The following is a 15,259-nucleotide window of genomic DNA, read 5'->3' as shown; positions in this document are numbered from 1 at the left end:
ATCCCACTGAAAAGTTCTTGAGTGGAATCTGCCGAACGGAATCGCTTCGTAAGAAGCCACCATCTTTCCCAGGACTCTTGTGCATTGATGCACAGACACTTTCCCTGGTTTTAGGAGGTTCCTGACAAGTTCGGATAACTCCCTGGCTTTCTCCTCCGGAAGAAACACCTTTTTCTGAACCGTGTCCAGAATCATTCCCAGGAACAGCAGACGTGTCGTCGGGGTCAATTGAGATTTTGGAAAATTCAGAATCCACCCGTGCTGTTGCAGCACTACTTGGGTTAGTGCTACTACGTCCCCCAGCTGTTCCCTGGACCTTGCCCTTATCAGGAGATCGTCCAAGTAAGGGATAATTAATACGCCTTTTCTTCGCAGAAGAAACATCATTTCGGCCATTACCTTGGTAAAGACCCGAGGTGCCGTGGACAATCCAAACGGCAGCGTCTGAAACTGATAATGACAGTTTTGCACCACGAACCTGAGGTACCCTTGATGTGAAGGGCAAATTGGGACATGCAGGTAAGCATCCTTGATGTCCAGGGACACCATAAAGTCCCCTTCTTCCAGATTCGCTATCACTGCTCTGAGTGACTCCATCTTGAACTTGAATTTTTGTATGTACAGGTTCAAAGATTTCAGATTTAGAATAGGTCTTACCGAGCCGTCCGGCTTCGGTACCACAAATAGTGTGGAATAATACCCCTTTCCCTGTTGTAGGAGGGGTACCTTGACTATCACCTGCTGAGAATACAGCTTGTGAATGGCTTCCAATACCGTCGCCCTGTCTGAGGGAGACGTTGGCAGAGCAGACTTTAGGAACCGGCGAGGGGGAGACTTCTCGAATTCCAACCTGTAACCCTGAGATACTATCTGCAGGATCCAGGGGTCCACCTGTGAGTGAGCCCACTGTGCGCTGAAATTCTTGAGTCGACCCCCCACCGCCCCTGAGTCCGCTTGTAAAGCCCCAACGTCATGCTGAGGGCTTTGCAGAAGCCGGGGGGGGCTTCTGCTCCTGGGAAGAAGCTGCTTGGTGCACTCTCTTACCCTTTCCTTTGCCTCGGGGCAAATATGACTGTCCTTTCGCCCGCTTATTCCTATAGGAACGAAAGGACTGCGGCTGAAAAGACGGTGTCTTTTTCTGTTGGGAGGGGACCTGAGGTAAAAAGGTGGATTTCCCGGCTGTTGCCGTGGCCACCAAATCCGATAGACCGACCCCAAATAATTCCTCCCCCTTATACGGCAATACTTCCATATGCCGTTTGGAATCCGCATCACCTGACCATTGTCGCGTCCATAAACTTCTTCTGGCAGATATGGACATCGCACTTACTCTCGATGCCAGAGTGCAAATATCCCTCTGAGCATCTCGCATATAAAGAAAAGCATCCTTTAATTGCTCTATAGTCAATAAAATACTGTCCCTATCTAGGGTATCAATATTTTCAGTCAGGGAATCCGACCAAACCACCCCAGCACTGCACATCCATGCAGAGGCGATGGCTGGTCGCAGTATAACACCAGTATGAGTGTATATACTTTTCAGGGTAGTTTCCAGCCTCCTATCCGCTGGATCCTTGAGGGCGGCCGTTTCAGGAGACGGTAACGCCACTTGTTTTGATAAGCGTGTGAGCGCCTTATCCACCCTAGGGGGTGTTTCCCAGCGCGCCCTAACCTCTGGCGGGAAAGGATATAATGCCAATAACTTCTTTGAAATTAGCAGTTTTCTATCGGGGTTAACCCACGCTTCATCACACACTTCATTCAATTCGTCTGATTCAGGAAAAACTACAGGTAGTTTTTTCAGACCCCACATAATACCCCTTTTTGTGGTACATGCAGTATCAGAGATATGCAAAGCCTCCTTCATTGCCGTGATCATATAACGTGTGGCCCTACTGGAAAATACGTTTGTTTCTTCACCGTCGACACTAGATTCGGTGTCCGTGTCTGGGTCTGTGTCGACCGACTGAGGTAAAGGGCGTTTTACAGCCCCTGACGGTGTCTGAGACGCCTGTACAGGTACTAACTGGTTTGCCGGCCGTCTCATGTCGTCAACTGATTTTTGTAATGTGCTGACATTATCAAGTAATTCCATAAACAAAGCCATCCATTCCGGTGTCGACTCCCTAGGGGGTGACATCACCATTACCGGCAATTGCTCCGCCTCCACACCAACATCGTCCTCATACATGTCGACACACACGTACCGACACACAGCAGACACACAGGGAATGCTCTTATCGAAGACAGGACCCCACTAGCCCTTTGGGGAGACAGAGGGAGAGTTTGCCAGCACACACCCAAGCGCTATAAATATATAGGAACAACCCTATAGAAGTGTTGTCTCCCTTATAGCAGCTTAATATATATCAAAAAAACGCCAAAAAAGTGCCCCCCCCTCTCTGTTTTACCCTGTTTCTGTAGTGCAGTGCAGGGGAGAGTCCTGGGAGCCTTCCTCGCAGCGGAGCTGAGCAGGAAAATGGCGCTGTGTGCTGAGGAGAAAGGCCCCGCCCCCTATTTCGGCGGGCTCTTCTCCGGAGTTTGTGAGACCTGGCAGGGGTTAAATACATCCATATAGCCCCAGGGGCTATATGTGATGTATTTTTTAGCCAGAACAAGGTATTCTCATTGCTGCCCAGGGCGCCCCCTGCAGCGCCCTGCACCCTCCGTGACCGTTGGTGTGAAGTGTGTGACAACAATGGCGCACAGCTGCAGTGCTGTGCGCTACCTCATGAAGACTGAAAAGTCTTCTGCCGCCGGTTTCTGGACCTCTTCACTTTTCGGCATCTGCAAGGGGGTCGGCGGCGCGGCTCCGGGACCGGACTCCATGGCTGGGCCTGTGTTCGATCCCTCTGGAGCTAATGGTGTCCAGTAGCCTAAGAAGCCAATCCATCCTGCACGCAGGTGAGTTCACTTCTTCTCCCCTAAGTCCCTCGTTGCAGTGAGCCTGTTGCCAGCAGGACTCACTGAAAATAAAAAACCTAATAACTTTTTCTAAGCAGCTCTTTAGGAGAGCCACCTAGATTGCACCCTGCTCGGACGGGCACAAAAATCTAACTGAGGCTTGGAGGAGGGTCATAGGGGGAGGAGCCAGTGCACACCACCTGATCCTAAAGCTTTATTTTTGTGCCCTGTCTCCTGCGGAGCCGCTAATCCCCCATGGTCCTGACGGAGTCCCCAGCATCCACTAGGACGTCAGAGAAAAGTATGGTTTTTGTGCTCGTGATATATCGCATGCGATCTATAGTAGGAAGTTTTACTGGCATTCTCAGGATGTATCTGATGGTACCTGTGAATACATGCTATACATCCCATGCGATATGTAGGCGCTTGACATATCGTATGCGATGTATAGCATGCTCAAAAAAGTCTAATTGTACCAAATCATTTGGAAACTTATGTAAACACTCCCGGGAAGCTCCCGGGAGAGTTCAAGGGAAATCGCCCCGACTTCAGCCTCTAGACATATCGTTCTAGTGTATGGGGCCCTTTATATGTGAAATTAAGCAGCACAGTCTCCTTGTGTATTCTAGTCGCATTTGCGGCAAAAAGACACCTGACACCCAACGTTAGCAGAGTTGCCCGGAAGCTGGCGGCTCACTCACGCCAGGCATCTCGCACTGAGGCTAGATGTATGAGGACACATCTGTATATTAAGTGTCAATGTAATATAAATTGCACAAACCTTGTCCCCTGCCATTCAATAACCCCCTGGACTCCGTCATTCGCTTCAATAATGATCTGAGCAGTCAAACCTTCAGTATCTATAAAGGAAAAATAGAAATCAGCTTATCCTGACGACACCAATCGTACAATCATCTGATGCACATAGGGCAGAGTTGTACGCTATGCCGATGTTTTCGAAAATGAAGCGATTATCAGCAGACTGTGTATGCACCGCATCGCACTGCGCATGTGTAATGGTGCCTTTGCGAGTCTCATTGAGGATTTCATTGCAGAGTGATTGACAGGAAGTGACCGTTTAGGGGAGTTAACAGGGAGTGGCGGTAAAAACACTGGCATGTCATGGCCATTTTTTGGGCATGTATATGCTTTCAGATGTGATCATGTATGCAGAGAAACATAGCGCCTGCATCACTACTGCCGCATCCAGCCTGCGTAGCCATAGACCTACTCGAGCAGTCGATGTTACTGTTTTGTGGCTATAGGCTGCGAATGTGCACACAATTGTGAATGAGTTGTGATAGCTCCGGTGGGCGTCTCATTTCATTTCTGGGCAGCAGCTTCACTTGGTAACATTATCAGCTTTGTAGCCTAGAAAATTGCATTTGCAATTGCATTAGCGTACAACTCTGAATCAGGCCCATAATATATACACCCTCAGCGGTATATTTACTAAAGGGCAGGTTTTTAGAAATGGAGATGTTGCATATAGCAACCAACCAATTCTATTTATCATTTATCCAGCACCTTCTAGAAGATAATAGCTAGAATCTGACTTGTTGCTATGGGCAACATCTCCACTTTTACAATCCCGCACTTAAGTAAATATACCCCTAAGGGTTTGTAAACCATTTTGTATAGCCGATTCCTTATTTTATGTTCTGCTACTGATGTAAATATGAATGTAAACTAATATTCAGTTTGTCCAAATAACAACTGGTTTTACAAATATTCAGCCAAACTTATGAGTAATCTTTACTGTAACAACATTTTTTTTTAAAACATAACCATGAAAATCTATAAAAAAAATATTGGGCCTGACACCGAGTCTCACACTGCCGTGACCGCGTGCATCTGGGACTTTATGCTACTGCTAGTATCAGCCCTTCCCCTGGTGTACAAGCGTGCATCTGGGACTTTATACTACTGGTAGTATCAGCCCTTCCCCTGGGGTACAAGCGTGCATCCGTGACTTTATACTACTGCTAGTATCAGCCCTTCCCCTGGTGTACAAGCGTGCATCTGTGACTTTATACTACTGCTAGTATCAGCCCTTCCCCTGGTGTACAAGCTTGCATCTATGGCTGTATGCTACTGGTAGTATCAGCCCTTCCCCTGGTGTACAAGCGTGCATCTGTGACTTTATACTACTGCTAGTATCAGCTCTTCCCCTGGTGTACAAGCGTGCATCTATGGCTGTATGCTACTGGCAGTATTAGCCCTTCTGCTGGTGTACAAGTGTGCATCTGTGGCTGTATGCTACTGGTAGTATCAGCCCTTCCGCTGGTGTACAAGCGTGCATCTATGGCTGTATGCTACTGGTAGTATCAGCCTTTCTCCTGGTGTACAAGTGTGCATCTATTGCTGTATGCTACTGGTAGTATCAGCCCTTCCCCTGGTGTACAAGCGTGCATCTGGGACTTTATGCTACTGCTAGTATCAGCCCTTCTCCTGGTGTACAAGCGTGCATCTGGGACTTTATGCTACTGGTAGTATCAGCCCTTCCCCTGGTGTACAAGCGTGCATCTGGGACTTTATGCTACTGCTAGTATCAGCCCTTCCCCTGCTGTATAAGCGTGCATCTATGGCTGTATGCTACTGGTAGTATCAGCCCTTCTGCTGGTGTACAAGCGTGCATCTATGGCTGTATGCTACTGGTAGTATCAGCCCTTCCGCTGGTGTACAAGTGTGCATCTATGGCTGTATGCTACTGGTAGTATCAGCCCTTCCCCTGGTGTACAAGCGTGCATCTATGGCTGTATGCTACTGGTAGTATCAGCCCTTCCGCTGGTGTACAAGTGTGCATCTATGGCTGTATGCTACTGGTAGTATCAGCCCTTCCCCTGGTGTACAAGCGTGCATCTGGGACTTTATGCTACTGCTAGTATCAGCCCTTCCCCTGTTGTACAAGCGTGCATCTATGGCTGTATGCTACTGGTAGTATCAGCCCTTCCCCTGGGGTACAAGCGTGCATCTGGGACTTTATGCTACTGCTAGTATCAGCCCTTCCCCTGCTGTATAAGCGTGCATCTATGGCTGTATGCTACTGGTAGTATCAGCCCTTCCCCTGGTGTACAAGCGTGCATCTATGGCTGTATGCTACTGGTAGTATCAGCCCTTCCGCTGGTGTACAAGTGTGCATCTATGGCTGTATGCTACTGGTAGTATCAGCCCTTCCCCTGGTGTACAAGCGTGCATCTGGGACTTTATGCTACTGCTAGTATCAGCCCTTCCCCTGTTGTACAAGCGTGCATCTATGGCTGTATGCTATTGGTAGTATCAGCCCTTCCCCTGGGGTACAAGCGTGCATCTGGGACTTTATGCTACTGCTAGTATCAGCCCTTCCCCTGCTGTATAAGCGTGCATCTATGGCTGTATGCTACTGGTAGTATCAGCTCTTCCCCTGGTGTACAAGCGTGCATCTGTGACTTTATTCTACTGGTAATATCAGCCCTTCCCCTGGTGTACAAGCATGCGTCTGTGACTGTGCGAGGACTGAGATTCCCGCTTTATGCGTCTACAGATGCTGCAATGCTGCTTTATGCATCTTAAGAATCCACCAGTTGCACCATAGAAACTTGCACCAGCTCTACAACAGATGCGCATTTCCATCTAAGGGCCTAATTCAGACCTAATTATCCCAGCAGCAATATTGTTCTCTAATGGGCAAAACCATGTGCACTGCAGGTGGGGCAGCTATAACATGTGCAGAGAGAGTTAGATTCGGGTGGGGTGTGTTCAAACTGAAATCTAAATTGCAGTGTAAAAATAAAGTAGCCAGTATTTACCCTACACAGAAACAAAATAACCCATCCAAATCTAACTCTCTCTGTACATGTTACATCTGCCCCCCCTGCAGTGCACATGGTTTTATCCATTAGAGAAAGATTTTGCTGCTGCGATCAGGTCTGAATTAGGCCCTTAGATGGAAAATGCGCATCTGTTGTAGAGCTGGTGCAAGTTTCTATGGTGCAACTGGTGGATTCTTAAGATGCATCAAGCAGTATTGCAGCATCTGTGAGTGATTAAGCATCTGTGTGTTCAGTGACACCTCCGCAACACTCCTATAACATGCCCATAAGATGGACCATTTATGTGTGTCTGAATAGCCCCTCCAGTCACTGCCAAGCAATGTACAATACATTTCTGACATTTGCAACTGCGCCTCTGTGCGTACACACAATGTAACACATGCGCCATACGAGGTTGTAGGGATTTTCGCTCTTGCACAATAAGGCTACAATCACAAAGATATCTACGTGTATTACAGGCAGCCAGCCAGATGGAAGCATATATAAGCTAGAGTGACTGGTATACAAAGAGCAACTGCACAAATTTTTGCTCACTGTATTTAAGCCACGGCCGTCCCAAGACAGTGGTTGAGGATACAAAATATGTTGCGGTAGTTGTCTACAATTTATTGTTTTTAAAAACAGGTCTGTATGGCTGAATGACACTACAGCCCTTGTGTTTCATGCCAGAGTTTCCAGATATCTAGTCCAGGACTAGGCCTGATATACTGTACAGGCAGACAGATAGAGGCCTACTGCAAAATGTTCAAAATAATATAAAAGCACTATTGAACTTCATTATACAGTATATAAAAAGCATTATAAAGTGGGGAACAAGCAATATAGCTGGACATTTATAAAATGTTTGCTGATTACCTTTCATCCTGTAATATATTAATTCTACAAGCATGCAAGAAAGGAAATGAAAGGAAAACAGAAAGAAAACATTAAAGCGTTTCAGAAAGCAGAAAGAGAGGTAAGTACAAGTAACTGATTACTCGTTATTTATATTAGTGCAACGTCACTCCGACCACCTCTTATCTCGGTTTTCCCACCATCTACGTATCTGCCACCGTGTCACTTCTTTATCCCCACACCGCATGCAGTCTGCACCCTCCTTCCAATGTTAATTTTATTTTTTACTATTACTGATCACGTAACTACTTACAAACAGCTGCGAAACAAAATCCCTGATGACCGAAGAGACCTGCAGTGTCCCATGCCCGCTGCAGCAGGCTGGGAGTGCAGGGAGGGTGCCACGGCGCCATGACCTGCATCCCCCATCTACACCAGATGCAGAAACAGGTAACCCCGGATAAGCCGCCGCTCGTGCCGGCTTATCGGGGCTAATGGGATAGCCCCTGGTAAATTACTAGGGATAATTGGATATCCCCCTACGACTGAAGGAATTAGTACAATACCCTGACCAGCAGCCAACCATACAACCAAAACAAGAAACACTGGGCATAATTAAGAATGGATCGCTATTGTGAGATATAGCAGTTGTCTGCGAGTAGATAGGCATCGAAGAAACTTTGGCATCTGAACAAATGTGAGTAGGTCTGAGGCTGACACTAATCTGCGACTGAGACAGCCTGGAAGTGGTCTACGCTGACGTCAGAGACCCTCCCCAAAAACACCTGGGCATGCCTGCGTTCTCTGACACACCCAGAAAATGGCAGGTTTACCGCAGAGAAACGGCGGCTTCCTGTCAGTAAAACAGCAGCTACGTTGCAATGACGATCTGTATGCATTTTCTGTTGCTATTACCCCTTGTGAATACGCAATGCGAGTGCTATGCATGCGCAGTCGTTACATAATCACTCGATTTGCGATTTCCCAGAATAGCAATCCATGCTGAATTAGGGCCACTATTTTGCTCTTATTCCCACTGACATTAAAGAACCACTTAGGCAACAACAAATATAAAAGAACCACCTACAGTAGATAAATAAAAAGCTAAATAAAAACAAAGTATAGCAATAATGTACTATTATATATTTGTCACTAATTTAAAATAAAAAAGGACAATTAAATGAATGTCTTAAAGTCCCATGTGTGCTTAGCGCAGAGCGCTGACCATATAGTAAGTGAAACAATACCCAGGCGCGGCGGTGAGGATGTTGCCAGCTTCATAATCAGATCCACAGATGTCAGCGTGACACGGATGTATTCTTGCACTTCGGGTATGTCGTCCTGTGGGGATAAAGCCCAAATCATTGAATTCAAATTGAAGAAATGAAGAATTCAGCTAATGTGGACGTGATGAGTCAGGTACATCTGTAGCTACAGGCAGGTCTGCCATCAGAAATTGTGGGGCCCGGGATTGACAAAATAGACAGGGCCCCTCCCTCCCAAAAAAAATATTCTGCCACACTGCTCCACCCCTGTATGATGTCATACATTGTGACGTGACATATAGATGCAGTGTTGCAGACCTACAGGAACGGTCCACAGAGAACTGATGCGCAGTTAGGGCTTGTTTTAAAGAAGTCCTCCCTGCGCATCAGAATTTTGTTGATTCACAGACTGGTGCAGCTCTACAGGTATTGGCAGTAGTAGCCAGGGGCTGGAACCCCCTCTCTGTAAGGGCCCGGGACACCAGTCCCCCCCTGTTGGCTGCCCTGGCTACAGGTCATAAGTACAATTTGCATGACTTACACTGACTGCCCAAAGCAACAGCATTGTATCACTAAGAATGTACTTTATGTGATGATTGCCTGGTTATTATTATTAATATGATGTTATGTTGTGCATTAGAAATGTGATGAGTGAATAGATTTTACCTCCAGAATAGATACATTAATGGCAGCAGTTGTTTCACCATCCAGCATGATCAGAGATCCAGATGTGGCGATGTAATCCAGGCCTGGCTCTGCTCTGTGCGTGCTGCTGTCATTCAGTGCTTGGGTGAGCGACACAGTTGTTGTGTATGTGATATTAATGTCTCCTGACAAAGATCAAAAGCAAAAACACAGCAATTTAATATAACACAATGCACCGTGACGCAGAAACCATCACTTTTTTTGATATTTGCATTTTATTTTTTTTAACGGACTTAAAACTTTTTGGTATTTTTTATTATAGAGGCACCACTCATAAGGGGATGCACAAGGCTGCCATACTATTAATGTTGCAGGTATTCTGGAGGATCTGGCCACCACCACTAACAGCCATGCAATCATTTCTACACCCTACATATCATATGCATAGGAGTCATGCCAGCTGTTTGCTATTACTGCTAGGGAGAACTGGTGAGCAGTGGTGTAACCAGTGAAGGATTTACCATAAGGCAACCAAGGCAGCTGCTTAGGGCCCTGTTGGTCCTAGGGGGCCCACCGACAAGGCTGTATAAAGGGCATTTTCTGCAGACCACGAGCTTCACCAAAATTGTCTGAGAGCTGGGCTAGCTGTTAGTGCTCCTCCCATTAGAGCTCCTGTTATACTGTACCACATCTAAACTTCCTTGCCCCCCCCCCTCCCCCCCAACAATCCTCCCGCCCACCACAATAGGACATTAGTACTGATACCCGATAGGTGTCTCAAGGAAGGAAGATAAGCAGTACTAGTAGATGGCCACACGCTACTACCCAGCATGCCCGGACACCCACAAGGCAAACAAGGTAAATATACTGAATAAGAACATTGGGGAAAAAAACCTTCATTCACTATATTGCACTAGGGATAACAAATGTTATTTAAAATGTTTGTTGCCTTATGTTTGGGTACCCACTAATGCCTTAACACCACCCTGGCTGCCTCGCCTCCATCTTCGAGTAGTAGCACCACAATTACTGGTGTTAACTAAGCCACATGGCTTCATTGGAACCTGGAAGAGTCCCTGAACTGTCTGTGCGATGTGGTGAAAGCCCTACTGCTAGTCAGATGAGATGGGGTGGAGTGGCACAACCAAAGATGGAGTGGTGGGAGGTTTCCCTTTGTGGAATGCAGCACAACCAGTGTCTCACTAGGCTGTGAGTTGGGCCTGGTTATACTGCAAAGTAGAAAGCCAATCTGGGTAGAAACTTCAATCCCAAGATTGAGTGGGTGGTGGCACTGACAGGCAGGACTCAATGACTGCACTCCAGTCCTTAACTCCCCTCCCCCACCCCGTCACTCGGTCCTTATATCTCTCTCTCCACTCCCCCCTCTCAGTCCTTATATATCTCTTGTCCCCCCTTCCCCTCAGTCCTTATAGGCCTCTCATCCCCCCTCCCCCTCTGTCCTTATATCTCTCCCGCACCCCATCTCCTCCCCGCCCCGAGTCCTGGCCAAGAGTCAGACCACTTCTCCTCTGCTTGTGTGCTCCTCTACGGGGCTGCCTGGAAGGGATAGCCATCAACCATCGATGATTCATAATCATGAATGGATTATGGCCGATGTCAAATACTTTTGCCATTGATGGGAGAAAACCAGATCAATGGCACAACATAAACTAATATATATATATATATATATATATATATATATATTATTTTTTATTGCAAGGTGCAGAGACATGGGGCATAGCCCTGCGGGCCAGTCACTGAAAGAACAGGGGTGACCATCGGTGGGTGAAACCACTAACAGTCTCCCATGGCAGTTTGTCACCATCGATGGCCACTCACAGCTTCACCATCAATGGCAACAACATAAACTAGCGCACCGATGGCCATCCCTACTGCCTGGGCTGTGAGGTGAGACACTGTACTGCAGCAGCGTCTTCCTTTGCTTAAGCAGCCGGTTGGGCGCAGCAGAAGGGACAGGCAGGTGTGGAGCTGTGCTGTGTGACCTCTGACGTTATGCCACGCACAGCCGGGGCGGGCATCATGTTTGATAATAAAGCGTTCTCTCAAGTGCAAATAGTTGCATCACCCGTAATACAAACAATTAAAAAATCATATGAAAATAATAGTGATAACTGAAATACAATTGGAGCTGAAATGCATTAGGCATCTCATAACTAGTAACTACAGACCTAAGGATCCATACTCTCTATTGATAAAGAGCTGAATTGTTTTATTTGCTTCTTGGGTGAACACAAGCCTTGACGAAGGCGCAAAGTGTATCAGTCCATGTGGCTCATCGCTGGCTTCCACAGTCAGCACCGCTTCAGATCCCTGTTCATCAAGAACAGCTACACCGGGACCTGAGACCCCTGGAAAACAAAGCAATGATACATGAGTCAGGTTACACTTTCTGCTATCTCCTTCTACCTTATACTGAGGCCATATAATCTCATACTCCGGCACCCTAACAATGCATGGCTCTCTGGCCTCCGGCACTCATTGCCTTTTACCTTACATCTTCTGGTAGATGCAGTAGTGATCCTTTGTATTACATTTCTGTTTTTCTCAAACCTATATTCAATATATAGGTCAAACCTATATTTGACACCTAGGGGCTGATGTACTAAGCCTTGGAAAGTATAAGGTGGAGAGAGATAAACTACCAACCATTTTGTAGCATGGCAGTTAGGAGCTGTTATCTCTCTCCAAGCCTTAGTGTTCTGCTTGCTATGTAACCTCCTGCTCAGAATAGACAGCTTTACCCAGAATGCAATGAACTGTCCTTGTGAGTAAGGCAATATAGGAAGTCATTTGAGTTTGCCGATGTTGCCCTTGCGAGTTGCAGCACCGCCACCAAATGACCAAACCAGATGTGCTTCCAGTATGTATGCCTATACAGTATGCAGTCAGGATGTTAACAATTACTATATCGACAATCATAATGTCACATAAGGATGTTGACATAGACAAAATGTCGGCATATGACATGCTGATATAGTGAAAATGTTCCCCCCTTTGTGAACAAGCCATCCAGCGAAACGTATGTTAAAAGGAAGGAGCCCTGCGGGCTGATTGCGCACGGCGGACTGCCCCTAGTACAGGTCGTATGATATAGACTGTATTTGTGAATGTAAAGCTTGTGATGCCTGAGGCAGTTGGCCGCTCGGCACTTTACTAATGATAATTGCTTCTCAAACTCCGGTTACCATTTTTTCTATGTCTAATTTTATGTGACTCAGGTTACAAACTCAGCTATAGGAATTTAGATAGAGCAATAAAGGCAAGTAGGATACGACAATGAATATAATATACGGACAGCTAATTATTATCCTCTGAGAATAAGTTTCAATTTGTGTCCGAAGGTACGGATGAAGGTACCGTTCCTCTTTGCTATATATTGTATCATAATACTGTCTCTAGCAGGTGTTGTGTTGATGGTCAGATAGGTGTTGTTATGATTCCAGCACTCTGGTCTGGGGAGATCTTATAGCAAGGACCTGAGCACTGGAACGTAATGCTGGGAAAGGGAGCGGGAACGGGAATAGCCCCTGGCGCCCTAACTCCGTTGTCTCGGCCGTGCTGTCAGAAATCTCTTGCAAGACTATGGTTGCTTGAGCCCATGGCAGCCGCGTTTGAAGGGCGGATTACGTCTGCCCAACTCCAATGCCCCCTCAGGTCTTAATGGGAGACAAAGAGAAATCCGAGACAGGGTGATAACAAGGGGCCCTCTAACTAAGCAACAAAGCCAGGGGCTACAAACTAACCTAAAACTAGAATATGTGCGGAAAAACCGCCAGGGAAAAGGACAACCAAAATACCCACTTGTCCACTCTCCTACCCGGCACCGCCGAGTTCCGGAGAGGACTTGTGGAAGCGGAAACCTCTGCAAATGCTCCGAAACAGAATACAAAATTAAGCGGGCTAGGCCGCAGCATGCGGCAGAGCCGCAACTCACGAAAACCACACGAGATCCTCTGGCGACTATTGCGGGCAATTGAGGACCAGAAGACTCCTTGGGATGAGATGACAACTCCAAGATTCAGGAACTCTGAGGACAGGAATGACCGGACACAGCAGGACTGGAACAGACGTTCAGCAAACCTAAGCAGCATGCAGGAAGCTATTACCGGCGTCTGTGTGAAGCACTGAGAAGGTATTTAGCAGGGAGTCCTCCAATCAGATGTTCAGAGCCTGATTAGCATAAATGCCGTTTAGCTGCCTTGCTGCACGACCAGAAGACAAGTGTATGTGTGGTTAACTTGATTGACCCTGCAACGGGGAGCGCGGTCCGCCCGTGGCGTCCCCGTTGCTAGGGTCCAGGCGGCTCAGCGCGCCCGGCTTCCCAGCGTTGCTAGGGAGCCGGCGGCTCAGCGTGCACGGCGTCCCAGCGTTGCAAGGGACCCGGCGGCTAGCACGCTCGGCGTCCCTAGTTGCTAGGCGCCGGGCCGCGAGGACATCGCGGACCACGGCGCCTATCAGGTGTATGGTTAGTACCTTAATTGTGACTTTATTTTACACACAATTTTATGCGATCACAAGGTCTTTTTTTTCCCTCTTCAACACCTGAGCAGTATAAGTGTCAGTACCCTATGTATTGGCTGCACTGACCGTAATGTCATCAGCCAGAAATAGAGGTGAATGAGACACAATGCTCAATGCTTTGGCACTATCTGTATTTCCAGAGACTAGCATGAGTAAGGGTCTCTCGCCACGCATATAATACGGTAGCACATGCGTGGCAGCAGAACCACGAAATATGCCTTAAGGTCTTGCCTCCTTTCCTCTGCTCTTTCTAGTTCATTAGCTGAGAGTTCATTACATCAGGCCATGATTACTGAGGTACAGGGGCCTCATCAGATGTGATTACAAGTCATGGACACATCCTTGTTTCTTATTTAATAAAAATTTCTTCAACAATATTTGAATATAAAATAAAGGATGTGAACAGAGGTATTAATTATTTCTATTAATAACTGTTGGGTAATTGGACAATTAATAATTTCAACCCAAGACAGAATCTATATACCTCTGTTGTCCTTTGGCTCCTTTCATTTCAACTCCAGAGTAAGTAGAATGTCAGTAACTCTCTCATTGGTTGCGCTGACTACATTGTCATCAGCCAAAAGCAGAAATGAACAAGACACTATACGTGCATGCTTTGGCACTGTCTGTAATTCCAGAGACTGGCGGGAGTAAGGGTCTCTCACCACATATATAATGCAGTAGCACATACGAGGCAGCAGAACCACGAAACACGCCTTAAGGTCTTGCCTTACCTTTCCTAAGTCACACTTGCATATCATTTCTCCTCCACTGTATGGACAGAGGCCCGTTGGAGTCTTCAGATTACCTGTACCTTTTAATTTTGTTACATGTTGTGTGTTGATATTTCGCCTTTTAGATTAAGAGAATATAGTCTCTTTTATTTTTAATATATTTCTTTAAATAAAAGTTAAGTTTTAACTCCTTGATCCAATTCATGCACGTCAATTACAGCACTTTAGAGTGCCCCATTATAGGAGAGTTCTTTTTCACCTTTCTTAGGTACTTTTGGGAACAATAGTGAAAATGTCGACATAAAGGGGAGGGGTAGCGTTAGAGTTATCTTAAAAACTATTTGTCAACATTGTCACCATGTCCCTTTTCATCAGTGTCAATATATGGAATGTCTATATGGTGCTTGTTGACATGCTGAACACGTTGACTTGTTGTATGTTGTCATTTTAACCACTGCAACATTTTTTGTCAACTTTATGTATGTTGACATGGTGACTGCCGACGTAAAATACCAAAGCC

The 15,259-nt window shown here is 46.5% G+C and overlaps 1 protein-coding gene across 1 annotated transcript in view; it reads right to left on the bottom strand.

Annotated features, from left to right (window-relative positions):
• Positions 1-15,259, bottom strand: part of ADGRV1 (adhesion G protein-coupled receptor V1) — a 1,000,765-nt gene that overhangs the window by 672,784 nt on the left and 312,722 nt on the right. The window contains exons 38-41 of the mRNA XM_063964002.1: positions 11,653-11,832; positions 9,482-9,645; positions 8,798-8,891; positions 3,686-3,764 (exon numbers count right to left, since the gene is read on the bottom strand). Of these exons, the coding sequence (XP_063820072.1) occupies positions 3,686-3,764; positions 8,798-8,891; positions 9,482-9,645; positions 11,653-11,832 (517 nt within the window). The remainder of the gene's footprint in view (positions 1-3,685; positions 3,765-8,797; positions 8,892-9,481; positions 9,646-11,652; positions 11,833-15,259) is intronic.

Source organism: Pseudophryne corroboree, chromosome 1 (genome assembly GCF_028390025.1).
Source record: "Pseudophryne corroboree isolate aPseCor3 chromosome 1, aPseCor3.hap2, whole genome shotgun sequence".
NCBI classification, from domain to species: Eukaryota; Metazoa; Chordata; class Amphibia; order Anura; family Myobatrachidae; genus Pseudophryne; species Pseudophryne corroboree.
Note: the sequence above shows the minus strand (reverse complement) of the source record. Positions and strands in the feature narration are given on the sequence as shown.